The sequence below is a fragment of the Pleurodeles waltl genome, chromosome 6, assembly GCF_031143425.1.
Source record: "Pleurodeles waltl isolate 20211129_DDA chromosome 6, aPleWal1.hap1.20221129, whole genome shotgun sequence".
In the NCBI taxonomy this organism is placed as follows: Eukaryota; Metazoa; Chordata; class Amphibia; order Caudata; family Salamandridae; genus Pleurodeles; species Pleurodeles waltl.
This window is the reverse complement of record NC_090445.1, coordinates 1,196,748,843-1,196,776,825: the sequence shown is the minus strand read 5'-3', so window position 1 is coordinate 1,196,776,825 and position 27,983 is coordinate 1,196,748,843. Positions and strand designations below refer to the sequence as shown.

Below are 27,983 nucleotides of genomic sequence, written 5' to 3'. Positions count from 1 at the left end.
AGCACAATCAGGCCACTGCAGTTGGGGATCAATGCAGGTGTGGAAGATAAATGAAAACCACAACAGTGCCCATGATGATAAAAACAAAAAAATAATTAGTGTAGTGCTCCTCTCTTCAACACCAAAACTTTTTGTGCAGGTCATCTTTCATCTTTGTTGACCCTGTAAGAATATGAAATAGCAGCTTCCGAGTTTGAGACATTTGTTATCCCCGCACATTGCTTACCATATATCACTGAACAAGGCTGCACTGTTAAGAATTGTACTTATTATTGTGCTCTGAGAAGCTGGAACAGTTTCTAATTGCAGAAAGACTTGCTTAAATTATGTTGCATTACAGTTAAGCTGCAAAATATTTTGTTGGTAAAAGCCTCCTCTTACAGGCATCCAGATGACCTCTGACTGTGGAGATTTGTACACACACTGCCTGTGTTTTCAATTTCAGGAGGAGACTTGTGGCTAATGTTCTCCCTTGGTCAACATACTTCCTCGACATATCTAAATACGTGTGTATTCTGGTATTGCATGAGTAAAGTATTTTCTTATTCTACAGATTTTGTTGCTGTGTACTCGGAGGACCAGGTGCTGGCATTTTAAGGGCTGCAGACCAGATGATTCTCCCCTGAACAACCAAGTGTGTAGACCTTAAAAAGGTAAAGGGACCTTATTAAAAATCCCTGGTTGGTCATTTTTAGGGGGACTTAGATGTCTGCAGGCCCGCTCTCTGCACCCATGTCCTAAGACTGCAGGGGACTCGGGTTGCCAGAATACATAAAGGAAAGATAGTACGGAAATGTAAGGGTAAGATTTTTGTAAATGCTAAGAGGGTTCTAGGTGCCAAGTGCTAGGTTAAAGTGATATGTTCAAAGCACTAGATTTAAAGTGCTAGATTTACAACATAGGTTCAAAGCTCTAGGCTCTAAGTTTTAATGGTCCTAACGTACAGTGCAGCAGGTATGAATATAGATGATACAAGGTATGAGCATGCCATACAGGGTGCTGGGCATGAATTCTGGATTTAGAGACTGATTAAGTATAGTATAAATTAAGGTATAACCATTGACCAGTTCTCAGCACTGAGCTCAACTGCACCAAGTTTCTCAAAAAGATGAATCCGTTCAACTCAAGGGGGTTCGGTGAAATGATGACCCAATGGACAATATTTGTATCTACCTCCTGTGTTCCAGTATTGTTTTTTCTAACTTCTTTCTCTTCCCGGTATGAACCATGTTTGTGCTTTGAGTCTACAGTGATACCTTGAGTACTGCTCTTTAGCGAGAATCATCATGCTGTGTTTGTGAATCGAGTCTAGAGTGATATCTAGTGAACTGCTCCTTAGCAAGAAGCATCACACAAAATGTAAGAGAATGCAAGCACTATACCACCCAGCCCTATGTGTGTGTATGTTGTTAAAGTGTCTGGTCTGAGTTGAGCTATGGGGGTGCAGAATCAAAGGAAGTCACTCCACCAAAAGGGGCCCCAGCACTTTTTATGTATGTGCATTATGGACAGAGGACAAGCAAGTATTTGGTAAAATTGCACAGTTACCCAAAAATAAAACCCTCTAAATCATTTCCGGTTGTGAGAACATCTGATTTGGATAAAATGGTGCACTTAAGGAAAGTTTTGGAAGCAAGAAAAAGTGGGATACCAGAAGTTCAATGTAATGCATTTATTGATTGGTATGAAGAGACGTCAGAGAGACTCCACAAGCCTCGGTTGCAGCATCTTAAGAATTCCCAGTGAAAAACAATAAAGGAACAAGTGAAGGAATTAAAAGAATAATGACTGATGACAAGGTGACAGAGAAAAATTACAAGACCTAATGCTTAGGCCTAGTGCCCCAATGTATCTACAGTTCAAACAAGAAACCCTTCCTCCTGATGGGACTCCTGAAGACATTGTAGATTTCCTGACGGGCTTACTGCCTCCTCCTCCATCCATTCTCTTCACCTCTAATATACAAAGAGTCAGCCAACACCCCTTCCATGCTACATACTGAGAAACTCGGGAAAGTACGAGCACACAGGGTGCCACTTTAAAGTCATCAACTTCTCCTAATAAAGGGATGGTTTTTAAGTCACAAATGACTCACGTCTTTTCTGCAGTAGCTGCTCATAATCCCGGTCTTGTGATGCAAGAGGGGGATATCCTCCAGGCTCTACTAAGGTTATTACCCATTGACAATAGTACCTTAGCGATGGTCTCTGCCTCCTGGACACCAGGACATCTCCGACATTTAGTTTAAAAAGTTTGCAATATTAGGAAAGAATCCCAAAGTTTCAAAGAGGAACTAGTGATCATCTTTAACTGTTCAGTAGTATACTGTTACTAACCTCCAAAACCAAATATTTATCTAGTCCTCGACTTACCCAATGTGAGATTATTTTGTTATCTGCAGGCCACGTTACTTGAAATAGCTGTCTAGCCTGAAATCTGCTTCCCTCTTATCTAGCTCCCAGCAGGGTGAGCTGTGTAATTTGCCTGACTGTCAGAGCCCACCTGGTGATGCCGTCCCCTACAGGATCGTCCAGCAGGCAGGAAGCCCCACCCACCCCAAAGAGGCACAGACGCGAGCAGGGAGTGCACAGCAGATGAGAGGTTTGAATCTGAGTGAATAAGAACTATGGGAGAGAGGAGGGTCCAGCTGTGACAAGCATTTTATTAACTATACAGTATGTGCAAAGCCCTAAATTTGTGCCGCACCATAATCCTGTCTATGAGAGAGACAGCTAAAGATCCTGGAGTACAAGAGCCATACAGATGTGACATCAAGCCCAGGCTCGGTCCAGAATTGAGATCATTTTACAGTGCTGAGATAACGGGACAGGTATGCCCTGGATAAGAGCAGTGAAAGGAAGCGTTTCATCTTACCACATCAGATAACATCACTGCATTAAAACTGGGAGTTTTTAAACATGAATGAGGAACATTCCTGCCCCCCTCCAAAGGTGGACAATGCGATTAGTTAGCTAAGAGGAACGCCAGGAGTCATGAGTTTTCTAGATGTGGACTATATTTTTACTGTACATGCAACACACGTTTAGCCTATTAAATAAAACAAAAGAGTTTTTTGGACAGCACACATGTTGAATTCAGATATTTGAAGGTGCTTTCATACGTAATAATGAGGAAAAAGGAGGCTTGGTGTACTAAAGTATTTGCCTCGGATCACGCAATTTGAGAACAGTTTATGAGTCAACGCACAGAATTCGTTGAGCATGCACAGTAAATAGAATTGCACCAGACTACAACAGTTGATTTTTGCAACCAAATCCAGGACTTGGGTGAAGTCCATAAACTTAAAGCTACATTTATTTACCTTAAGCATGCGGGATGGGGCAGCGAGGTGAATAGGAATGACTGCCTGTTCGCTTCATTCTTGGTGATTATAAATTCGAAAATAAAAACGAGTTTTCCCAAAGCTTTTGTACTGTATACATTTCATAATGTGTGGGTTGGATATGTATCAAATATCTTAGGGAATATGTGACTTTGTTGGATTTGCTGCTTTCATTATTATGTTTTAACAGTACTTTTTCTTTGTGATAGTGCTGTGGTGTTCCCTTATTAGCATATTTTCACCATGTCTTGTTTGTCCTTGGATATTGTTCTGCAAGTTTAACAGTCAAGTTGAGATTTGTCCATAGGAAAGAAGAAATCACAGCAAATGTAGCAGAGATATTATCAAAAGGGACATTATTCAGCTGTTCTGGCATGGCCCCTACCTGATGGATATTTCTCACTGAAAAGAATGTTACATTGAATTTGCGGCAAACTTTGTTTGTTGGTCAGATAGAGAACTGGCTTGGCTGTTTCAGGTGTCATAGTTCAGGAATGCCTTTAGGCCTGGCATTAGAGCAGCGACAAGCATGTTAACCCATAACACTATCCACATTCACTAGACACATATATACGCATTCTCGCTTGCCAGGGTGACCGTTGAGTACAATGTATAAACAGTAGTAAGTGGGCAATCACGACTGCAATCCTATCAAGAATCACATGCGAAGCTAACTTATCCATCACTCCACTTTGAGGTATGTGTTGGTCAATTTTGACCAATGCCATAATGCATGAGTACTAGGATGAATTTGGAAATAATATCTACCTAATAGGTAGGGATCTGTAAATCCATGTGTAAACGTCAATCGGCGACTTGTGACACATCAAGTCACAGATTATAATGAAAATACATCAGAACTCGACCATTATAAGGTTAATTCAGTCGAGTCCTGAGGTCACAATGCCTGCTGCCAGAGCCAGCAGCCCGGGGAAAGGCATGTCATGTCATGGAGCATAATTAAAGCAGCTATTTAAAGCAACAAACAGAAGGTTTCTTTTCTTTTCTGCTCTATTTGAATAGCTTACAATCACAAACAGAGAGAATAGGTTTATTTTTTGCACTCCTTAGATAAAGAAAAGCTAGAATATTTCTGCATGTTTCTGTAGATTCTGAGCTACAGCTGTTTCTTTAAAAACTGACTTGGGTTGAACTGTTTCTAATATTTGTTAGCAACAAATACCTCACAAGTTTTTGATATGTTTAATTTAGCACTACAGGTTTTATTTTAAATTCTTCATGTTTGCAAACATGCTCTCTCTTTCATATGAAAGAGCCAAGCACCAACGTTTTAAGTGGTTAGTGGGAACATAATAAGGATACTGCAAGTCACCTCGGAATCCCATAACCTTATAAAGGAACTCGCCTTCAATCTCATTCCTCTATATGATAATGGAACTCCTAGGCGACTAGCAGTATCCTTATAATGTACAGCAGAGGGTACTTTATCCATTATATACACCTCACAGGTACAATATGTAAAAGGAGAAGACTGATAGTGCCAGATAAAGATTGTATTGTAGAAGGTAGGCCTGATATCCTCTCCTGTGATGCCCTAAAGATTTGTTTATATTAAAACTCAGAAGTATTTCTAAAGGAGCTACAGTGCTGCTCAAGTACAAATGAAGGTAGCAATTCTAAACAACTGACTAATTGCTTTAATTTCAGTAAAAGGAGTCGCATTGTAGTGTTACAAAAAGAGCTGCAGAAGTTTGTGCAACCCTTTCTGTAATACTGATAGCACCTTTCTACATATAGCGCATGCTCAATTTTAAGGGGATGTGTCCTCATGTGTATGTGGGGATGGCACCAAGCAAATGAGGGACACACTTTGTCTCTCCACCTGCACCGTATTATTGACGCAAACATACAAATACCTTCATATTCATTAGTATACAGTCTTATCTTTGAGATCCTCAGAGAGTGCTAAGGAAAACCCCTCATATCAATGAATGAAAAGATGTGTTGCAAAGGTAACATAAACATACATTCCGAACACAAAAGTAAAATAAAATGTACATTTGGCAGGTGCAGAGGCAAACAGGCCTGTAGGAGGCGCACTCATTGCATGCTATGAAAAGGTGGCACAGGTCAGTGTGCCTCCATAGGGGAAAATGTTCATTCAGTGATTTGCCTGGGGTTGCAACCTGCACACGGAAAGGTGAACGGCTGCTTCAGGCAGCTGCTCTATCTTTCACTAATTTTGCTGCCCCCAGGCAGGTGCAAATTTATGGATGCCCATGGGCAGCGGCACTGATTGTAATAGAGAACACTATCAACAACTTTAAAGATGTGTTGTGATGCAAATAGGGACACTGTGCCTGTTCCATAACATGAGCCCAGTAGTGCAAAGATGCAAGTCTAAAGAAATGAAATTGATTACATTATCACAAGAACTTGTTGTGCTTCACCATTGCTGGATACTGGACATTAAAATCACAATTCTTTCTGACTGTTCCTAGTGGTCAAAATAACTAGGGCCTTCAACTTTAAATGTTTATACTCTTAGCCAATGTTGGTCACTGTCTCTATCTTATCTGTAGAGCATGTCCATCATATCCGAGATAACCTTGACTCATGTGTGTGTGTGTCTGGGTGTGCGTATGTGTGTAAACAAAGAATAAGTATATCATACAAACACTTTGGGTAAAACAGAAACATATGCTGTGTCCTTATTCACTTAAACAAAGTCAAAAATATGTGTATAGCTGCCTCATTCCGCAGTGGGATTGCTACTACATTGTAAAATTGTCATTTACTAAAGGTGTCCAAAAAAGTACAGAGATCACTTAAAAACTAGCTAGCTGAATTGGCCACTTTGTCTTACAAGAAGTAAGAACACTGATTTTCAGCACACAAATGGTGTAATTGAACAGAGTTTGTCGGTCACTTTAATGCCCCCTAAACACATTCCAAAATGTAACAGCACTATTTTGATGTAATTTCTTTTACCACTGTTAGACTGAATGTGTAGCTATGCTTCAATGAAACGTTTGAAAATGTAAAGTATATTTAAAATACAATTATTCCACAGTTCTTTACTGTGATGTAGGTTTACCCAGGATACGTTTGTGGAAAAAATAGTTTAAGAGATAGCCAGTTGTTACCAGTACATCGTTGAGACTATGTTCTACTCCTCCCAATAATATGTTGCACATTGAATATGTGACATAATAATTGCCTGTGTTTTAGGTACTTTAAAGTACTATTTCCTTTAGTTCATTTCACAATAAAACATGGAAAAACAAAATTAACTGACAGCGGTAATGTTCCACATGGAAATGTGACAGCCATGAAAATTACCTTTGTTGAGCCTGTGGATCTGTTTAAACATTGTCTTATACCAATCTTTAGATTTCTCCGTGTTCTAGGATAAAAGATTATTGGGAAGTATTACAAAATATCCATTTATCTACTATTTGTTATATTTCTGTACAGTGAAATCAAAATCAGTTTATTCCAGCTAGTGACTTTAACATTGATGTTATTTATATTTAACTCAAAGTATATTTGAGACCTAAAGAAAATAAAGATATAGCAAGCAAAAACTTGGAACATATTTATCCACCGTAACATGCAATAGAAAGGAACATTAAAAAAATAACAAACTCTTGTTGTCAAGTAACACAATGACAAAAGACATGGCCACTTACAAAAATATGTTGATACCAAGGGCCATGGAGTAATGGACTTATGGCACCATAATTTTACTGCCCACTAAAAGACAGGTGGAGCATGTCCATGCTGGCATTAGTTCCCACAGCACTCTTGCTTCACCTGTGGTTGGCCAAGGACTGTACAGCAGAGGATGTAACAAAGGGGATTGCTGAGATTTACAAAAAGAAGCCGAAGCAGCCAGTATAGGTGGGCTTCTTTAAGCCACATGGTGGAGCGCACATGGAGACAGAGGCTACAGATAACTCCAACAAAGGTCCAGGAGCCTTAGTAGCTTCCTTTGAGACTATCTACATAGAGACAGACAAAATCAAAGAGGAAGTTGATTGCCCTTCAGATCTGCATGGAGACACACAAGTTAAAACACTGATTATAAAGTCCAGGCTGTTCACCTCAGATGGATTTTTCAAAACATGGAGAATGTCGCTGCATAAGGATCATCTACACAAAAGGTGTCCAGTAGTTTTAATTGTTAGAATAGAGAGCAAAATGAGGCGCCAACATAATACGTTTGGGGATGCCTGAGGAGGTGGGTAGACTAATTTAAGGTCTGAAAGGGGACATTTTTGCATTTTATGTGACGTCTGGCATAGACAAGAATCCCATATTTCTAAAAATAATAGCCAGACTGGCAGCACACCAATGAGGAGTTGTATCGAGTGTACGGCATTGGTCATGCTAAGAGACACCTCAGCCATGGAAAATATCTTAAAGGTGAGAGCAGTGTAAAAAACAAAAACCTTTACAACATCACCAAAATATTGCAGTTACTTTTCGTAAACTTTGAGACCCTGGTGGAAGAAATGAAAATTTCAAGAGTTGTTAAAAGACCTGGGCAGACAAAAATCATGGGCCTCAGCCTGTTTCCCCTCATAAACTGAGGCTAAAAAAGGTGAAAACATTAAGGGCCTGATTACAACTTTGGAGGAGGTGTTAATCCGTCCCAAATGTGATGGATATACCACCAGCCGTATTACGAGTTCCATAAGATATAATGGACTCGTAATACGGCTGGTGGTATATCCGTCACTTTACCGTCACTTTTAGGACGGATTAACACCTCCTCCAAAATTGTAATCAGGCCCTAAATTCGTGTTTGCCAATGTCACAGAAGAAAAACGATTTATTGCCACTGCCAAAGTGGACAATGACATTGGCTGAAACAAGAGAAGATGGTGGCTGTGCACCCCAATGTGGGTAGCTCAACCGTAAATATTGACCATTATAGAAGGGGGAGCTTTTCTATCTGGATCAGGTTCAATCTATGCGGAGTTAGTACCAGAACTGTTTTAAAAACAGGCTACCTTACACATACGTTATAGTTCAAGATCTCACCTCTAATGCCTCCTCAGCTGCTTCCTTTGGCCTTTATCTTTAAAAAATGTGTGAGGTAATGCGTGTTGTGGATCTCTTTATGCTTTAACTTTTTCTAAACTGTAGTAATGTAAGGACTGCAATGTTAATAAAAACGTTTTTAGCATAGACACACAGCAAACATAAGAGTCATCCTGTTTGTCATTCTCAGTGTAAACCATCTGGTGTGCTTTGAAGAAATAAATCACAAAAGAGGCAAAGACTGTGATGCTACAAACCCTGTATAAAGTGATAAACAATAGAAGAAGGAATGTTCATGAAGTCTGATTTCTTTGAAAGTTCAACATATGTTTTGGGATAAATTTGAGGGCAAATGGCTATCTAACCTCCTAAACAGCATATCTGAGTCCATGCCAGAGAATGTTTTATTCTCTGCAGCCTTTCATACCCTGTCTGGAATAGAGTGAGAGAGGCACAAAAGGAAGTGTGGAAATGTAAAAGGCAGAGAGAGGCACAACAGGCATGGGAAATGAAGGCTGACTCCCCACTATAAGCCTTTCTCCTCTCTTCTGCTTTACTGCTTTATGGAAGGGAGGATATGGCGTGCGGGCAGGCTGTGGTATGGAGTAGATACTGGGAGAGGAGTTAGGAGTAAATGGGAGAAAGTGGTACGTTTCTAATAAATTCCCGGTCTAGATTCACATTTCCGTTTTGCAAACTTGACATCACTTTTTAAGACATGTAGATAAAGGGGTAAGACTCTGAGGTTTTGGAAAAAGTATAAGAGTAGTAGGAGTGTGAGGAGGACATAGATTGATAGGTTTGGAAGATGAGGGTAGCAGCAGGCTAGGACAAGCTACTCTGCCTGTTTTACAGGCTATTGTGGTTTTTAAGTTCTTTGGACTGAGTGAAGTTATAATAACCTAATGGGATGAAGGTACAGGAGCAGGCTAAATGTATTGATGAGTGAGTTTAAAGAAATTAAATAAATGACAGCTAATATAGCCAGGCAAAAACAGTAGAAAGTGTTAAGGTGGAAATAGAGAAAAGAGGTATGACAAGTTTGTTTAGTTTGCCTATGTCCTGATCTCAAATAATGCTGCAGGACCTTTTCAAGTTTAGACCGATATGTTTGTGGTATTGAAGTGCAGAAGAAAAGGAGCAGTTCCTCATAATGAATGCATGGCTACCACATACAAGGGCAAAAGCAGGGGTTTTTTTAGTTGCAAAAAAACTCTTCTCAAGTTAGGTACAATTCAGTGCTATTTGAGAGTGTGTGTAAGAAATCCCATTTTTTCAGCAGTGGGCTTTACACAGTCCCTTCCCTGTTGAAGAAAATCTGGAACAGTCATGCTGGCTACTGACTAATCCTTCACTACTAGAGAAGCAAGCATCTTGCTTTACATTCTTACCCAATAAGCTTTCCCATCAGTGATGCCAGAGGATAAAAAATATGTAAAGGGGTGTAACAGAGACCCTCAGCCTATGTGGATCATCAAGGCACCCAGCTTTTTAGTGGGCAACCATTCAGCATAAGGCCAATAAATATCTGTGAGATATGGGAGTCTCAGGAGCCCCTCCTCACATTCTATGAGCGGGGGCATCATTTTGTGTTTCACTACTAGGAGAAAGATCGGTTTACATTTCTGGGTCCCTGATCAGGTTCCTATCAAGGCAGTGTCCTCTCTCTTGGCCTGCAATGAAAACGTTCATATATCTGTTAAATAAATTACTTGTAATATATTTGTATCCTTTTAATTGAAAATGATCAGAGGAATAATAAAACCAGCTATTGGTGGAACAGCTCAGTGAGTAACATGCTTATCATTGAGAAATGTGGCGAACTAAAGGTCTCAAACATGAATTCCAGTATGGCTAGCTAAGCCTTATATCCTTCCCAGATTGTTAAATTGTGTACTATTAGATTGCATAACAGTAGTAGCTGGTTTTTACAGCACCTAGAAAATGTGAAAGCGCAGTTTGAAGGGCTACAGAAAAACAAGTTACTAGTATTATTGAATGACAGGGCTGAAAGGTCAAAGTTGGCTTGTTTGACATATCATGTCACAATTTAAAACAGCACTGCTACTGTTACGCAATCACAATCAGTTTTCCAAATTTGGTAAGGGTACCTCTCCTTCAGAAGTTAAAAAAAAGAATGAGTTTTATTTGAATGATAGGTGTTTATCATTCTACTTTCTGTCATTGCGAAATCCAATATTTAAGTGTTGTAAATGTTTAGCAGAAATGGTGATGCAGAACTTTTGTAATTCAATCCTAATAACAGAGTGAAATCAATAAAGACAATATGAGCATCTATTGAAATTGACAGAATTGCCTGATAGCCACAGACCCACATGAAAAGAGTGGTGTTTAAAATTAAGCCAGATGACAATTCATTTGTACCCCCATATCCTACTTACAAGGATCATGAAGGAACCAACCCTTGGAAAATGGGTTGAAGTTGTAATCAATCACGAAGACGGCCAAGGTCCAATAACTTCTATGGAATGTAGTGATAGGAACATTAGTGTTCACTGTGGTGTCTAAAAGGGTGTCAGTTTATATTCATATCTAAAAGAGCAGAGCCATTAGTGGGAGGTGGTGAACAACATACTGGGAGGAAAATGGAGGTGACTCGCTAACAACTGTGAAAGTGTGTGTGGGAGGGCATGGTCGGTAGGAAAATGCCAGATTTTAGCCATGCAATTATTGAATGTGGCAAGTCTTAGGAATAGTTGAGCCAAGACAATGCCAAAGATTTTATTTTTCAAAATGAGCAATAGGAATTTATATTTTTCAAGGAACATGGGCACCGGAAGTCATTCATTAAGGAGGGTAGGAACTGCTTTTTGTGAATGCAAAGCGTTCAAACTTGAGAGGACACCACCTCAGGCAATAAACATAACTGCAGTGTAGTGACAGCCCTAAGTACAGAGACAATATTGATATCAAACTAGAAACTTAAAAATATGTTGGTCTGATTCTAACTAATGTGTGCATTCATCCAAGACAGCGTTGAATCCAAATTCTAGAGAGTTTGGTACCATACGTGAGAACAGGAGAAAGGTACATCACAAAGGCAAAACTAGCTGTTTTTTAAAATAAGTTTTGTTAGCACAATATTATATCAAGCCAACAGATGGTGTAGTCAACCATACAAATTGCAGTGAGAATAATGTTGAGGATTTTATATTACACTAACCAAGTCCAACCTCACACCCCTGCCAAAAGCCAATCAAAACAGTGGAGAAGCACAAAAGGTGCTGAGGATTATCACGAAAATGACATACTGTTATAAAAAAATGACTGTAGTTGAAACCATCAATAAAGGCATAAATCAAGTGACTATTGCTAGAGTCCACAGCCCCTTGTTTAAACTTAAAAAAACACATACAACATGAGCATTAGCATCACATTTATCGAGAATGACCAGGGGGTAATATGAGGAGAGCAATCGTCATCTTTAATTCGGGATTTAATCTCTTCCATGTTAATTCCATGCCTGTGAATTACAATGTTTCCACTAACCAACCCTCTCCTTCCTGTGTAGTAGCGGACCTCTACTCCATGTCTCAGCTGACAGTGAGGGGGAGGGATGCTCTTCCAATTAATCGTAATATTTCATCTGAGTAAAAGCAATGCCAGTTCCAAAAGTGTACTAGACACTTCAGACGAGGAAAGAGACCTACTATAGTAATCTCCAATGAGTTACATTTCTCTTGCCTTGTAATATGAGAAAGAGTTTACAACATCTTTGTCTCATATGTGAAAAGAGAACTACAGTATTATAGCACGTCTGCAAGATCAGCCTCCGATAGTCAACACTAAGAGTATCTACTGTCTGTCCCAGCATAAATTCTACTAACAAGCTTAATCATCAAGCAAGCTCAATTAAGTATATTACATTGAAAATATTCAAATTGCACATTGCAAGATAGTTTGTGCAGATATATCAGTATATTCTGCCTCTCAAAATCATGCAGCCGTCACACAATATCAGACTGCCACAAGGAATACAATGAGGTTCAGGATAAATCCTAATGCTGCACATTGGGTATGGCAGTAAATTGATTCAGCAAATCAATGTACTGCCAACCCCATGGTGTACAGCAGTTGCATCACCTTGAATCTGAAATAGGTCATGGACTGCACATTTGATGTGTCTATACGTGAGAAAATGTCCTGGTGCTGTGTTATAGCTGGAAATTAAAGTTGGAAAAACAATAAGCTCTGTATTGTTAAATAAGTCTTCCACAGTATTAAGTTCTAGGATAGACCAAGTGCAGAACTGGAGTACGCATAGCCAACCTCTGGGTGTGGGGAGATCAAACTTTTGCATCACTTGTGCCTAGGAAGTTTGGGACTTAGGGCCTGATTACGACTTCGGCGGAGGGGATTACTCCATCCCAAATGTGATGGATATCCTGCCCGCCGAATTACGAGTTCAATAGGATATAATGGACTCGTAATTCGGCAGGCGGGATATCTGTCACATTTGGGATGGAGTAATCCCCTCCGCCAAAGTCGTAATCAGGCCCTTAGAGCCTCTATGGGTTTGATGCAGACAAGACAGGGTTGTATTGAGCAAAGTTAAAGTAGGCATCAGGGGGGGCCTCCTCAGAAATAGTAAGCAACGAAAGGAGAACATATGTCCTTAATGAATACATTGGAATGGAAATGTGTCATGAAAGAACAGAAAGACTACAATCTTGATAACTATGCTCTCAAAGTCAGTATCAACCATTTATAACTGTGGTTACTTCTGTGTCACAACAATCAAATGCAGATAGTACACAGGTTTATGTCTCAGCAATATTAAGCTGCGGGCACTTCTGTGACAAAATTTCTGGTATAACTAAATTGTACAAATGCATTTAAGAGAAGTGGAACAAGTATATGTAGAAAATAAATAGCTAGGCATCTTTTAGGGCTGTATGAAAAATTTATGAAATTAATTTTGGATTATGACAAATGTTCTTGATCATGTACTCCTTCCCAGTGCAAGGACTAGTGTGCTTGTGGAGTCAAGAGTTAACTTACTAAATTGTTTTATTTATAACAACTGAAACCTGCCTTGTTTAGATAGATGGGGAGACACTTACTCCTTAACATAGAAGCAGATACATATATTTTGTATCAAGGTGCCAGACCTTCAGGAGCTCTGGAGGTCAAATAGTGCCCCGATGAACATGTTTATACATTTGCCAATTTTAGAGATAACATGCTAACCTCTCTCTCTTTAGCTTCATGCTGAATACTGAAACTGTACAAGGCCCGTGGCGGGAGTCCATTTTGCACCCATTAACTTGAAAGAGTGACCCAGGCTTGGTGTTCAGACAAAATATAAAGAATATATTTTTTTTATCAGTCTCTTTTATATAGGTGTAAAAAATATTGTTTTTAATTAATTTTCTTTAGTTAATATATCAATTCTAGATTTTAGTATTGTTATTATTATTTTTTTTAATATACTTTCTAATTTTAAATGTTTTAGTAAGTTATGTTTAAACTGAAGTAGTAATTTATAGCGCTGAAGTGGTTTGTTTGTAGAGAAAGAGGGTTGGAAATTAATTACATTCTAATTAATGTAAATGTCATTGTAATTATTTTTTTAATGAAAATGTATTATTCAATTCCTAAATAATTATGTAAATTATTTAATTGATATATTATATTTGTAACTTTATTTCTTAATTTCAATGTGCATTTCAATTTTATTATTAGTAAGATTAAGTTAAACTTTAGTAGCAGGACACTGGGTTTGAAGGGGAACAGGGTGAAAAGGGGATTAAAATAAGGTTGTTGCATGCTTGTTTTTTGATTATTCATTCACATTTCATGGTGTCGCTCAGACAAACAAAATTAAGATACCTGTGAATTGAGAAGCCCTTTTAAATACATTTGAAACATTATATTCAGATACTCGTAACTCAGCAAGAGAGGAAGTCGGACCAGGATGACTAAGAAAATCTATTAAAAGTAAGGTCTCAAGCAAGACTGTGTCCTGACATCTTTCTTCACCAGCTTGCAAACAGCAAACTTGCAGTCCTTGGAACGATTAATAAATTAAGTAAACTAAAACTATCATATCAAATCCAAATGTTTGGTTTTTGGTAGACAAATCACCAAGTACTGATGGGTCACAGAAATGGAAACACTTCTTGTATCACAAAATCAAGAGGAAAGTGGTTGGACAATTACCTGAGTAAATGCATACATTCTATTTTTATTCATGCAATATGACATTGCAAGCTCATTTAAATCTTAGGTTTAATTTGGAAAAACAAACCTTAGTGTAAGAACCCAGTGAACCTAAATGTTACTTAGTCTGTGGCCCTCTGATTGGACTTGTAGAGCTGTATATTCATATGTTTTGCATACTCCTGCCACCTATTTTTGGGGAAAGACATTTACGAGTGTTTTTTATTTGAAGAAGACCTCAGACTCAATATATCGCATAACTCTTCCTTTAGACCACAATGCACCAAGACAAAGCCATCACCTGAGATAGTTTTCCTCCCAGTGGGTGGGTAATGTCAGTGGAGTGGAATTAAGACAGAATATATGGACTGTTCATTTTGGGTACAATAGTAAGTATGAAAAAGTTTGAATCATTACTTGCTTCCACTGAGGTGCAAGGGTGTATGTGAATCTCCAACATTATCAGCTAAAAACAGTTGGTTACAGGTTACATAACATTTCCTTTTTGAAGCATGTGTTACAACAGATACACATGCTTTGCACAGATTATAAAGATGTGCCTCCTGTAAACTGCAGATAGTGAGCAGATAATGAAGTTTGGAACAATGTTCTTAAGACAATTTGGACAACCAAAGCCTGTTGATAGGCTTGAATATCCACACAGTAATGCTTAGTAAATATGTGTGGGATTTGAGGTTTCCTTAACACACAAGGGTACGCCACACCCAAGTGCATACTCAAAAATGGATACACAGAGAAGTACACCCCACTTCAGCAACCAAAAGGTTTTCTTTGTTAGACCCTCACCCACTCCATTAGTAGCATGCTTCATCATTGGGTTTCATCCTGGTTTCTAAACTCCAGGATTGGCTCAATCATATTCCGGGGGGGGAGAGCACTTTAGATATTACCTCTGGAACTTACAGTTTTTGGAGTGTGTTTCCATGACAGGGACTTTGTTTCCCATGAGCTCCTGGACTGCGCTGATGTAGTGACATCATAACAACCACGTGCACATGCGCACACACTCTCAGCTGACGGTGTGGGCCTACATACCTGAACTCCTCAACAGTAAAACAGAGGAGTTAGTAGGAGAACAAAAATGGGTTCCACAAAAGTGCAAAAGTGCACAAATAGGTTCCAGAAGTGGCATGGCACACCCTTTATGATGTGATTATATGCATTTTACGGAATGGGCATTTTCTTGCCCTGACTCTGTTTAGGGGTGCTCTCCCAATAACATAATATTTTCTATTTTTATTTCCTCACTACTCCTCGTAGGACCTGGATTTGTTCATGCATATATATTACCTCCACTGGTACAACATCAGTGTGTGACAAAAGGGCATGTCTTACCTTCCTCCCATATGGCATAATATGTTTCCCAACGTATTTCCCAAGACAGAGAATCACAATAACTTGCTTTTTGAGCAGTATTTTGTCACAGTTTGTCCTCAGCTCACATGTGCCTCAGGCACATGAATATGCATCAAATGAGTGGTTTTGAATTTCCTTGTTACAGCATGTTGTCTTTTACCTTGGGTTTGGGTGCTAACTTGAGTTATGTTTTACTGAACGAGAGCATAAAAGGTCTGCTACATGAAAACTGGATGATTTGCAGAATTTGGTTTTCAGCAACATAACATGCATGAAAGAGATTTTGTATACAAGAGATAGTGACCTCAGCTTTTCTTGTAGCCTAAATGCTTTTTCTTGTCTTCAATAGGTATCCAGACAAAAAGTCTCTACAGTTTGGCAAGTAGATCCTATAGCTGCATGTTTGTATTTTATATGGTGTTTCCCCCATCTGATTAGACAGGTTAACATGAGATCAATTCTGGGGCATCTTGCTAGTCCTGACGAAAGCCCTGGACTCAAGAGGCCTATCAAAAAACGGCACAAACATGTTGGCAATTCATTTAGAAAGAATGTCTTTATATCCCTATTTTGCCCATACCCTCACATTACTGTTTTTTAGATATTCCTGAACAACCATTATTAAAGGGACACCTAGGTTGTTCAAGGTATTTTTGTCTTCTTCTCAAGAACCCAGGTGCAGTAGTTTCCAAAGTGCTCCATGGAATGTGGTTGAGCCCACCCTGGTTGTTAGTGGCCAGGATGAGACCCAATGATGAAGCATACCAGTAATAGGGTGAGTGATGGTCTAATCAAGAAAACCTTTTTGCTGTCTGATGCAGGATGTACTTCTCTGTGTAGCCATTTCTGAGTATAAGACTGGGTGTAGGATACCCTAGTGTGTTAAGGTATTACTTCTATCCCCTATCAAAAAGCACTTCTCACTCCCCTTCTCTAGAGGTGGTCACTGCATTGTGGTATCTATGGTGTTGACCATGTTGCAGCCTTGCAAATGTCAGCTATTGGAATGTTACCCATGAAGGGCATTTGTAGCTCCTTTCTTATCCATGGCATGTGTCCTAGACACTGTACGTAGAGCTTGCTTAACTTTAGCATGTCTGGATGCACTTGATGATTAAGATAGCTATGGCACACTAGAAATGGTGTTTCCCAGGTGAGGCTTTGCAAAAGGGACAAACAGTTGCAGTGTTTGGAGGATGGATTTTGTCTTCTCAGTGTACTACTTTGTCATCTAGTGTGTGTAATGCATTTTCTGTCATTGAATCTGGGTGTGGGAAGAAAATGGGCAACTATATTGTCTGGTTTACATGAAAGGGGGAACCACCTTTAGAAGAAACTTTGGGCTTGTTCGTAAAACCACCCTGTGCACCTAGATATAAAGGTTCTTCCTTTGTTAATACCTGTAATTCAGTAATCCTTCTTAATAAGGTGGTGGCCACAAGAAAGGCCACCTTACAAGACAAGAATTGCGTGTCACACGAGTGTAGTAGTCTTATTAATAATGCATTACGGTTCTAGGCTGGGGTTAGGAAAGTTCTTGGAGGAATGACTCTTTTAAGGCCCCACATGAAGGCCTAAACCACAAGAAATATAACCAGGGACAAGGGTTTCCGTTTTGTTTGTAAACTGCTACTGCAGTTAAATGAAGATGAATAAATAGAAGTCTATGCTAATCCTGCTTTTTTGAAGATGTAATCCTGAATTAGTGATTTCAATGGCTCTGTGTCTTCCTTAGCAGTAATGGATCTTTCCCACTTGACTTCGTAACAAGTGTATATGGTGGGATTGAATATGTTGCACAGGATTTAAAAACACTCGCCTAGAGGTTTACTCTAACCAAATTCTAAGACAGTAGGACAAGAGGGTTAAGGTCATCGCCATAAGGTTTGGATGTCTGAGCTGATGCTGAGTGTGGAGGTCTTGTAGATGGGTTGAAATTTCTAGGAGAATTGAGTACCACGTCTGTCTCGCCAAAGATGGAATAGCTAGAATGAGGGTCATGGATGTTTGCCTCATTTACATCACTACATATGAGATATGGGGAAGTGGAGTAAAAGAGTAGGCAAAGATTCCTGAACAATTCACCCACAATATATTGCCCCTGGACCTTGGCTGTGGGTACTTGGAAGTGGAGCTTTGCCATTTTGCATTTTCGATGGTGGGGAAAAGATTGGCTCTCGGTGTGGCATATTTCTGGAAGTACTTATTGACTCAGCACCATTTCTTGGACTTGTTGATGCCTCTTGTTTAGCAGGTCCGCCATGCCGATGTCCACTCCGGGCAGATGATCCACTTACAACTGAAAATGACTGCGAATGGCCCAATACCATACTTTCTGAGGTAGCATTGATGGCCGGGTCAAAAGGATCTTACCATGTTTCTTGATATAAAATACGGCGGACATGTTGTCTGTCTTTATGAGTACTGTTTTATCCTGACTCATGGTGTAAAATACTCTGAGTGCCAAGTAGAGTGCTATCAATTCCAGGTAGTTGATGAGACGATCCTGCTGTTCCTGCGTCCAGGTACCCTGAACGGTTATGTGGCTGAGGTGTGCTCCCCAGCCAATGAGAGAGGTGTCTGTGGTAGTGGTCACTTGCGGATGAAGGTTAAGTAATGACCTGTCCAGTAACAAGATCTTCTTGTTCCATCTTTTGTTCACCATTTTAGGCTCTTCGAAACACTAGGCCCTACCAACAATACATCTTGCCACTCACCCTGTGCTACTGACCATTGCCTCACTAAAAGGTCATGTTGTCTGTCTTTACAAGTGCTGTTTTCCCCTGAATTATGTTGTAAAACGCTCTGAGTTCTAAGTAGACTGCTCTCCAGGTAGTTGACGTGACAATCCTTTTGTTCCTGCATTGTGGTACCCTAACCTAAACCATTATTTGGCTGAGGTATGCCCCCCGCCTATGAGAAAGGTAGCCATAATAATGGTCACCTGCGGATGAAGGTTAAGTAACAGCCTGTCAATAACAAGATCTTCTTGTTTCACTAATTTAGGCTCTTCTAATTACTAAGCTCTACCAACAATAGACTTTCTCAATCAACCTCTGCTTCTGACGAATGCCTCGCTAAACATCCCTCTAGAGGATGCATGTGCAGTATTTCATTAGCCACGACTGCTATGCATGAAACCACCATCAATCAATCAATCAATCATTAAATTTATAAAGCGCACTATGTACCCGTTAGGGTTTCAAGGCGCTGGGGGGGGCAGCTGCTATCGGTCGAAGAGCCATGTCTTGAGGAGTCTCCTGAAGGTGAGGAGGTCCTGGGTCTGGCGCAGGGAGGTCGGGAGTGAGTTCCAGGTCTTGGCGGCGAGGTAGGAGAAGGATCTGCCGCCGGCGGTCTTGCGTTGAATTCGGCAAAAACGATGGCGAGGGAGAGACTGGCAGAGTGGAGTTGGCAGAAGGGGGCGTAGAAGTTGAGTCTGTTGTTCAGGTAGGCGGGTCCGACATCCCCAACAGTTTAACTGCTATCCTGACTGTGATGGGACATGTCGGGAAAAAAGGCAGCAACCTTTGAAATGACATCACCCTCTCTTGGTGTGGATAGGCTTTCTGTGTCGCTGTGCTTAGCACAGGACCAGGAAAAGGTTGGGTTTGGAAGGGTGTGAGATGTGACTTGGGTGTGGAAGTGTGTGAGATGTGACTTTTTCACACTGACTGTAAACCACTGAGTGTGCAACAGAGACAGTGTGTTGAGTGTGTGCTAGCCATAGCTTTGGGCTGCTGCTTTTTATCAGACAGTTGTCCAATTATGGAAATATGTAAATGGCATTGTGATGCAGATGTTACGCCATCACTACTGCACACTTAGTGAATACTCTTGGGCTGGTGTGACTTAGAATGGGAGAACTTTACATTTAGTGTTGTCCTCTTACTACAAACTGCAGGTAGCGATGATGTACTGGATGAATGGGGATGTTAAAGCCAGTGTCCTTGATGTCGAACGAGCCATGTGGCTTCCTGTGCAGAGCTGAATAATGACATCCTGCAGGCTGATGATTGTGAAGTAGTCTGATAGGCGGTAGCAGTTCAACAGCCTTATATCTAGAACAGGATGCAAACTCCATCCTTTTTGGCATGAGGAAGTACAGAAAGTAGACTCCTTCTTCTTTTTGGTGTGAGGGCACTGGCTTAATGTTACCCCTAGCAAGGACTGCCTGTTCTTCCTTTTGCAATAGTCTTAGGCATTTTTGAGTCATTGTGTGATGATGAGGTAGCAAGTGTGGTGTGGAACCCTAGGCAGTTTCCATGCCTTACTACTAAGAAGACCCATTTCTCCATGGTTATTTCCTCCCTTTGCAGAAGGAATAACCTTATTCTCCCCCAACTAGAGTAGTATGATTGTGGAGAATTGCGGGTGACTGGAGGTAATAGTGCCTCTGCTGGAGGCACCTCTACCCTTACTTCTGCCATTTCCATGGTAGCCACCTCTTCTGTAGACTTTGGATGAATTGTATTTTTGAAAAGACAAGTGTTGTTTGTATACGTGTCTTTGGAAATGGGTTGCAGCATTGGCACCATCTCTTTAATACTGTGTGAGAATGGCAGACTCAGGTGTTTGTATATGCTGAGCATGCATAGCTTTGGCAGTGTCTGTATCTTGCTTGCTCTTCTCAACCAACCTGTCCACTTGGTGGTCAAACAGATGCTCCCATTTGAATGGAATGTAAGCCATGCCTGGCCGTGAAATATGAGGCTGCTGTTTACCTCCCTGTAGTCAACATCAGCGGAATACAGGGCATACTGTAAGTTTGTATTAGAGATTACATTCCCCTCTGCCACAAGGTTTCAGCCCCCTCTGAAATACACCTCTGGCAGGTGCTTGCCCATCTGCTTCATCTTCTCTCAGAAGCATCTGTTGCAGCAAAATAAATCCATTTGAGTTGGCAATTCTCACCGGGTGGCTGCCCACATAGCCACTCACTTCCATTCCACATCAATCTTTTTGCTCTCATTATATGGAGGAGGTGTATCCCCACCTGCTCGGGTGCAAGCTCTTTTCTTGGATATGTGCACAACCAAGGAGTCTGGTGTGTATCATAATCCCTTTCAGAGGGCCACGGGCCACTCAGGGGCTACCTGACCTAACTATGGGGTTTAGGTCTTTTACTCCTGATGTCCCTGAGCCAGACCTACTATAGATTCTGAGCAACCGGGCCAAGCATCCCTTCTGCACTTGATTCTCAGGTTAGCGTGGCCTGAGCAGTCAAAGGCTTCCTCTGAGCAGAGGTGGAGGAAGGTGAATAAGGAGGTAATACAGGATAGTGAACAAAGGCTCACAACTCAAAATGTGCACAGCAGCAATAAAACATTGCCCCGCAAAATACTCACTTTTCTGGGAAAAAAGTTATTTGCTACTGCTATCAGCACAAAGTAAAAATACGACATTCACAAGCAATCACACAGTCCTCCCCTGTGGTTGGGGCTCTAGTGTGTCTTAGATGGTTCCCTGTCCCACTCACACCTTGTGTTAGCAATCATGGTTATTCCCCATTTACTATTGGTAACATCCAGGGTATGCCCACTAGTAGTCCATGTCTCAAGAGACCACTATGACTCACTTAAAGTCAATAGTGTTCCAGTGGTACCATACTAAATTAGCAGCAAATTCTCCTAGGGCTGACTGGACTGAAAAAAGCCTTACCTGCACCAGTAGGTGTGAAATGTTTGGAGTTCTTGAGTGCACCCCATCCGCAGGCACTCAGAGCGGCTGACATGAGTTTATGTAAGACTGCCGCATGCGACCCAGGTGGCAGCACTCAGCAGGTGCAGAGTCTCTCACTCGTGGTTGTGCTCCTGAAGCGACTGCAGGCTCTATGCATCTTTTCTTGTGTGGTAAGTGTTTGGTTGGTCTCTCGATGGTAGGGTGGCTAAGGCGATCCCTTCTTGGATATCTTGCCTGGATAACAGTACTCATGTGTTTCCATTGATTCTCTAGTGAAGCCAGAACAAGTTGCAGTCCTTGATGCTGTTGGTGACCCCTCTGACATACGGGGACACTGCAACTCACAGTCCACAGGCTCTAGCCCGATCAGCACAATGACATTCTCCACAGCAGCCATTCCTGGCATACAGGGTTGCCACCTCGCTATCGCAAAAGGCTACAGCCCTTACTGCGTGGCAGTCTTTTCCATGGTTGTCCCTCCTGCCATAGGGAGTCAAAGCTCCACTACTACATAGGGCTGAGGATTGACCAATGCACCATGACTGACATCTAAATACATGGTGGCCTTCTCCTGGCATACGGGGGTCATCGACTTTGTTCTACACACTTGCAATGACCCGATCCGTGCAGCAGCTGTTTCCTCACACCTAACACAGAAAGTCCACTCAACAGGGCTCCCCAATAGGCATCTATAATTCAACGCTCTCCTCTTCCTCACAGAGCACACTGATCTTGACAAGAAGACAGCCACTGGCACACCCAGCTCGAAGTCAGGTGGTCTTGGACTCCTGGGAGATGTCACAAGCATGCAGGGTAGCAGCCCTTGGTCCCCAGTCCTAATCACAGGCAGCGCTCCCCTCCTCACGCAGCCTATTTGGCTGCTTGGCAGAAGACAAAGTTTGGGGTTCCAACCTCCCCTTCTTATGGGCCATTTCCAAACACCAAATGTGATTTAGGGTCTGAGTCTTTGAAGTTTTATGTTGGGGCTCTGCTTCTTTTGAAGTGTTCACTCCTCTGCTCCCTCTTTCTCTTGAAAAGCAATCTGTCACAGCAGGAGTGTCTCCAAAGCTGATAGTCCCCCAACACCGGTTATGGGAGTAATTAGAGTTCACAACTTAATGACAGCCACAGTGAAATGTGCCTCAAAAGGTCCACAGCCCTTCTGTTTATCACCCCCCATTTCCCTCCTGAGATGTGTCCAGGCCCCCTCCTGTGACCTCTCCCTGAATCAAAGAACACCATTAAGTGTGCAGGGGAAGCCTTGCTCTTCCCTCCATATGTATGTCCCACCCAGCTTACAGGAATAAACAAATATGCCTGTGGGGATCCCTCTATTCCTCCATGTTTCACTAAACAGGCCTGGATCTCCCACAATGGAACCCAGGGCCATCCATGTGTTGTAGCATCCACAGGCATGTATCCACCCAGTGAAGGCATACAGTATACAAGCACTGCACAGCACTGTATCTTCCATATACTGTACCAATCATAGGCACACATACACCAGCATCTGCATTTAACATCCATGCACTGCCCAGCCCTATATCCTTTATATGTATTGTAGGACTCGTAGGCACACATACATCCAGCACATGCGTTCATCATGCATGCACTGCTCAGTACTGTATTATCTCTGTAGTGTATCCTTTCCAGGCACACACACACACAGCACTTCACACCAATCTGATGAACAGTGAGCTAAGCACACATCAGCTGAGCTTTAAAAGTGAGTGAGCCTGGAGGCCTCAGTCCAGAGAAATAGGTTAAAAAGGAATGGTTCACTCCTACCGATCACTACACGGTATGCTGCCCACGCTGCTTAACTTCTGATGAAGACAGTAGCCTTTCACCACTATGGGGGTAGTGCTTTGGGCATCCTTCCTGGGCCAACAAGACATCAATCCTTGAGACAGGCTTTATACTGGCATACATGCATGATCTTTGTTTGCCTATGACAACAATAATCAGCATTAGGGAACCAGACATCAGTACAGTTGGGCATTCGGGGGAGGGGTGTACATTCATTAGCATGCAGAGGACTTTTCCGTCCCAATAGTGTGACATGTAACTATGTACAAGGAGTCATCTGGGACAGGCTTTTATTTTTTTTAAACTAGATTAATTAGTGGATTTGGTCATGCTTTTAAGCATCAGCGAGTACTAATAAGCAGACCTCTCAGTTTTGGAGATTTTCTCCATCAGAAAGTCATTTTCCTCCTCAACAACATGAAGTTTTACTTTGTGGTGGCCTGCCAACATTTGGATAACGATGTAGCTTGCTGTGGTTTTATCCAAGGGATCGGGTGGTAAGGAGGCATTAACAATAGCGTGTTCTCGGTCAGTCTTGTCCTATGGGTCGCCAAGGTAATCCTCCCAAAAATAATCCCCATCCACGACTAGATGAGGCTCTAGATATGAGTCCTATGTATCAAACAGACTCTCTTGATCAGAGTCTGTGTAGTCTGAGTGGTCCAAGTGCTGAGGTAAAGAAGGAGGTGGTGGTGTGTTTTGTCTGGGCAGAGGCTAATAAATGAGATGAGGAAATAGTGGTGGAGGACTAGTGGCCTTATCCTCATACTTCTTTGGGAGTTATTGTTCCCTCAAGGAGAGCTTATTGATAACATTGCAGGCATGCCAGGTGTTATAAAAGAAAACTTACGGAGCTAGCAGAGAGGTGTTCCAATATTATCAAGTCTGTGTGCAGAGTCAGTCATTATTGATCATTTAATAAATCGACTTTACATTATGGGATCAACACATACTGAAAAAAGTGCAAGTGTGTCGTGCATAAGCAGACTGTAGGTCAATCATTTTACTTAAAATGCTTGGCAAAAGTCCCTAATGCATTTATATAATAATTAGTCAATTTCATGTTTTTGCAGTCTTCTTTATCTCCTTATAAACTTTAAGAATGTTGAACGGATAATTTTTCCATCCATTACAGTATGGTACCCTCTGTGTCCTATTTGTTTGAGAAGCTTTTAAAAGTGCAAGTGCACTGAGCGTAAAAAGTTATGCGCCCATTGTTTTACATAAAATGCTTCAGCAAGAGTCCCTATCAAGACAAATATAACTTCTGACACAAGTCAGTCCTTATGATTAAGATGAAGAAAAGGTTAAAAGAAGATTGACGTGCCTTCAATATTAAAGAATAAGTAAACTTCAGTCTAGTGAATGATTAATCATATTATGCGGTCAAGCAACATATCTTATCAGATTATATGGTCACTCCTATGATAAGGTCAATTAATACAAAGGGGGTCTCTTCAAAAACTCATTATTCATTAATTAATTCATTATTATATTCATTATAGCCCAGTTGCTCACATTATACTTATAATTGGCACAGCCTTTTCTTTGCTAAATTCTGCGCCAGTTGGTGCTATGACTGGTTCTCTTCATTATTTGAATCTTTGATCCTTTACATTTGATTCTTTCACTTTACAATAAGCCTTCAGGCACAGGGCCATCTCTTTTGAGACATGTATGGTATTGGAAAGGTATTCTTGATACTGGGTCCATCAGGATTTCAGGTTCTACTGCAGGACTCGCATGCCCTCTGGCATAGTTGACAAGCAGGATGCACAAAGCTAAGAGGGCACAAAGCCTCAAAGCCCTCCTCACCTCGATCAAGTGTTGAACATCAGGATCACAACCCAGATGTCCTGGACCTGTTGCTGTGGAGGAAAAACCCTGATCTTCACCATGCCCAAGATCGTTCCATTGGATGGAATCCTCTGTGAGAGAACCAAGTGGCAAAAGATCCGCTCTCTTCCAGAGGTGGTCCACAACTGTCTGTGGCGAACCCACCTTCAGCAGCCAGTCGTCAAGGTATGTTAATATAGTGACTCATTACTCCCAAACGTGGGCCACGACCACTGCCATAACTTTTATGAACACTTGAGGGGAGCTGGTGAAGCCAAAGTAGAGCACGGCAAACTGAAAATGCTCCTGGTTCACCTAGAACTGCAGGTAATGACTATGGGCCAGCAGGACAAGTATATGAAGATATATGTCCTATTAGTCCAAGGACATCATCCAGTCTCCTGGGTCCAGAGTAGGTAGGATCTGGGTTGATGTGAGCATTTTTAATTTGTCAGTGCATAGGGAAGGGTTCAGAGCTCGGAGGTCCAAGCAGGGCCTGAGGCCTATGTCCTCATTCAAGTCAGGAATGAGTAGCAGGAGTAGGGAGTAGCAACTCCCACCTGAGTCTGCAACCCTCTCTATGGCACCCTTGGAGAGCAAAAGGTGAACCTACAGTTTCAGGATGGGCAATGTGTCTGTTGAAATTCTTTCTCATGTGAGAGGAATTTTGGATAGGGAAGGAAAAAAAAGTAGAGTGTAGCATCTTTGAACTATCTGCACGACCCATTTGTCAGATGTAATGGGTCGCCAAACCACTAGGAATCGCTGGAGCCTGCTTGCCTCATACACAACTAAGGGCAAATTAAAGAGGCTTGCTGTAGCAGTGGAAGAAGAGGTACAGGAGTGATGACCCTGCTGGCCTTCATGCTGCATAACAGTTCCGGATTCACATCAACAGCCACGAAAGGACTTGGTTGTCAGTTTCCTCACTGGCTGAGGACTGTCTCTACCTATATGTTAGACTCTTAGAGTAGCTATACATTTTCTGACCTGATGCATAAATTGTATGGCCAGTGTCAAAAGCCCCAAGGGATGCACTGTAGCTCTGCTGTATTTGCAGTATTTCAAAGAGGAGTGTCTTCTACCCAAACAGGCAAGACCCTTCAAAGGGCATATACATTAGAAAAGCATGTACATCACTGGGAAACACAGTGGACTTCATTCAGGCATATCTCTGAAGGAAGAGGTTGGTACTGACTGCTCTGACAATGCAGTCTGTGGTAGCCAACCTTGTGCGAAGGAACAAGTTACTTACCTTTGGTAACACTTTTTCTTCTGGATACTCTACGTAGCAGCAATTCCCAACCTCTAGATTAATCCCAAATTGTCACATGGGATCTGAAAGGTTTTCACAGCGGTGCTCTTACGTGCCGATGGGTGACCCTGGTTGGTTCTGCACTGACTTCATTCTGCTCCAAGAGTGACTGAGTGAACCCAATATAGGCGCCACCCAATGCGCTGATGTCAGTTTCTTCCTTAACTCAATCCCTGCCCAAAGACATAGAACCCAAAAAATGATTACAGGTACCAGCGAGTCGAGGGGCCGCCGCCTGACCCTAAAATGGCAGTCGAAACGCACTGTGGGGAGATATCCCTCTTCACTCGATCCTGCACAGCGGGGTCGACCAGGGAAGAGGAGAGGCTGCCCCCAACGCTGCGGAGGCTGAAGATCCTCGACGCTCAAGGGACCATAATAGGGGTAAGGAGACAGTGAAGAGCAGCAGCTGCCTGACCCCAAAATGGTGGTCGCACCGGAGCGTTGCCTTATAACTGTGGGGCCTGAGCTAGTTGGGGAGTAGAAGCTGAGACTGAACGCGAACTAAGGCCAGAGGTGCACAACACGACCAATATAAAAGCATAAATAAGACTCTGTCACTGCAAAGGGCCCTGGGGACTGCTGGGGTTGTGACGGAGTGAGGTGAGAGCAGCTGGTTCTCGTACGAACCAAGGGGAGACTGCAAGATGCAACCCCTCCCCCCCACCCCCACCCAAAAGGATCATCCAGAAGAGAGCCCTGCAGACCAATGGACGCTGTAACATTGCCTTGGATCCGGGGGAGGAATGGGGACGAAACGAATATCCGACTGAAATGAGAGCTCCGTGGTGCCTTACCTGAGGGCAGCACGAAGAGGCGAACAGCGCAGCACCTCCAAACGACGCTGGCTTAAAGCAGCCAGAGACGCAGACTACAGCATAGCGCCCTCCTATTCAACTCAAGATGGGCAAAATTGGGAAGAAAAAGGACACGATAGGGGAGACAGAGACACAGCGGGGCAGCGCACCGCCCAACACAGCAGAAACACTGCGCACCGACGGGAGCAGAGACTTACCTGAAAACCCATTGTTGGTAGACATTATGCAGGCCATCACTAACTCCTGGGAGAGTCTCGAGACAAAGATTGATTCACTGGCGGTCGACCTAGGCCTGCTCCGAGAAGACCAGCGCCGCCTAGCGGAGAGAGTAACGACGACGGAGAGGACGCTAGACACCATCAGCCCTGGATTGGCGGCAGCAGAGGTTCGAATAACTAAATTAGAGAAACAAAGAGAAATCCCTGTGGCTCGAGCCGAAGATGCGGAAAACAGATCCAGAAGAAACAGTATCCGCATCATAGGTCTTCCTGAAAAAGTTGGACAGAGTAATCTTCCTGAGTTCTTGGAGCGCTGGATAGCTGAAGCTGTTGCGCCAGAAGGTCTCTCGCACTTTTTCGCACTGGAATCATATACTGGCCCAGGCCAGAAAAAC

The 27,983-nt window shown here is 42.0% G+C and overlaps 1 protein-coding gene across 32 annotated transcripts in view; it reads right to left on the bottom strand.

Moving 5' to 3' along the window:
• SORBS1 (sorbin and SH3 domain containing 1) overlaps nucleotides 1-27,983 on the bottom strand; it is a 794,498-nt gene that overhangs the window by 272,806 nt on the left and 493,709 nt on the right. For all 32 annotated transcript variants that reach the window (XM_069240476.1, XM_069240479.1, XM_069240480.1 and 29 more), the window contains one exon: nucleotides 6,647-6,710. In XM_069240476.1, the coding sequence (XP_069096577.1) occupies nucleotides 6,647-6,710 (64 nt within the window). The remainder of the gene's footprint in view (nucleotides 1-6,646; nucleotides 6,711-27,983) is intronic.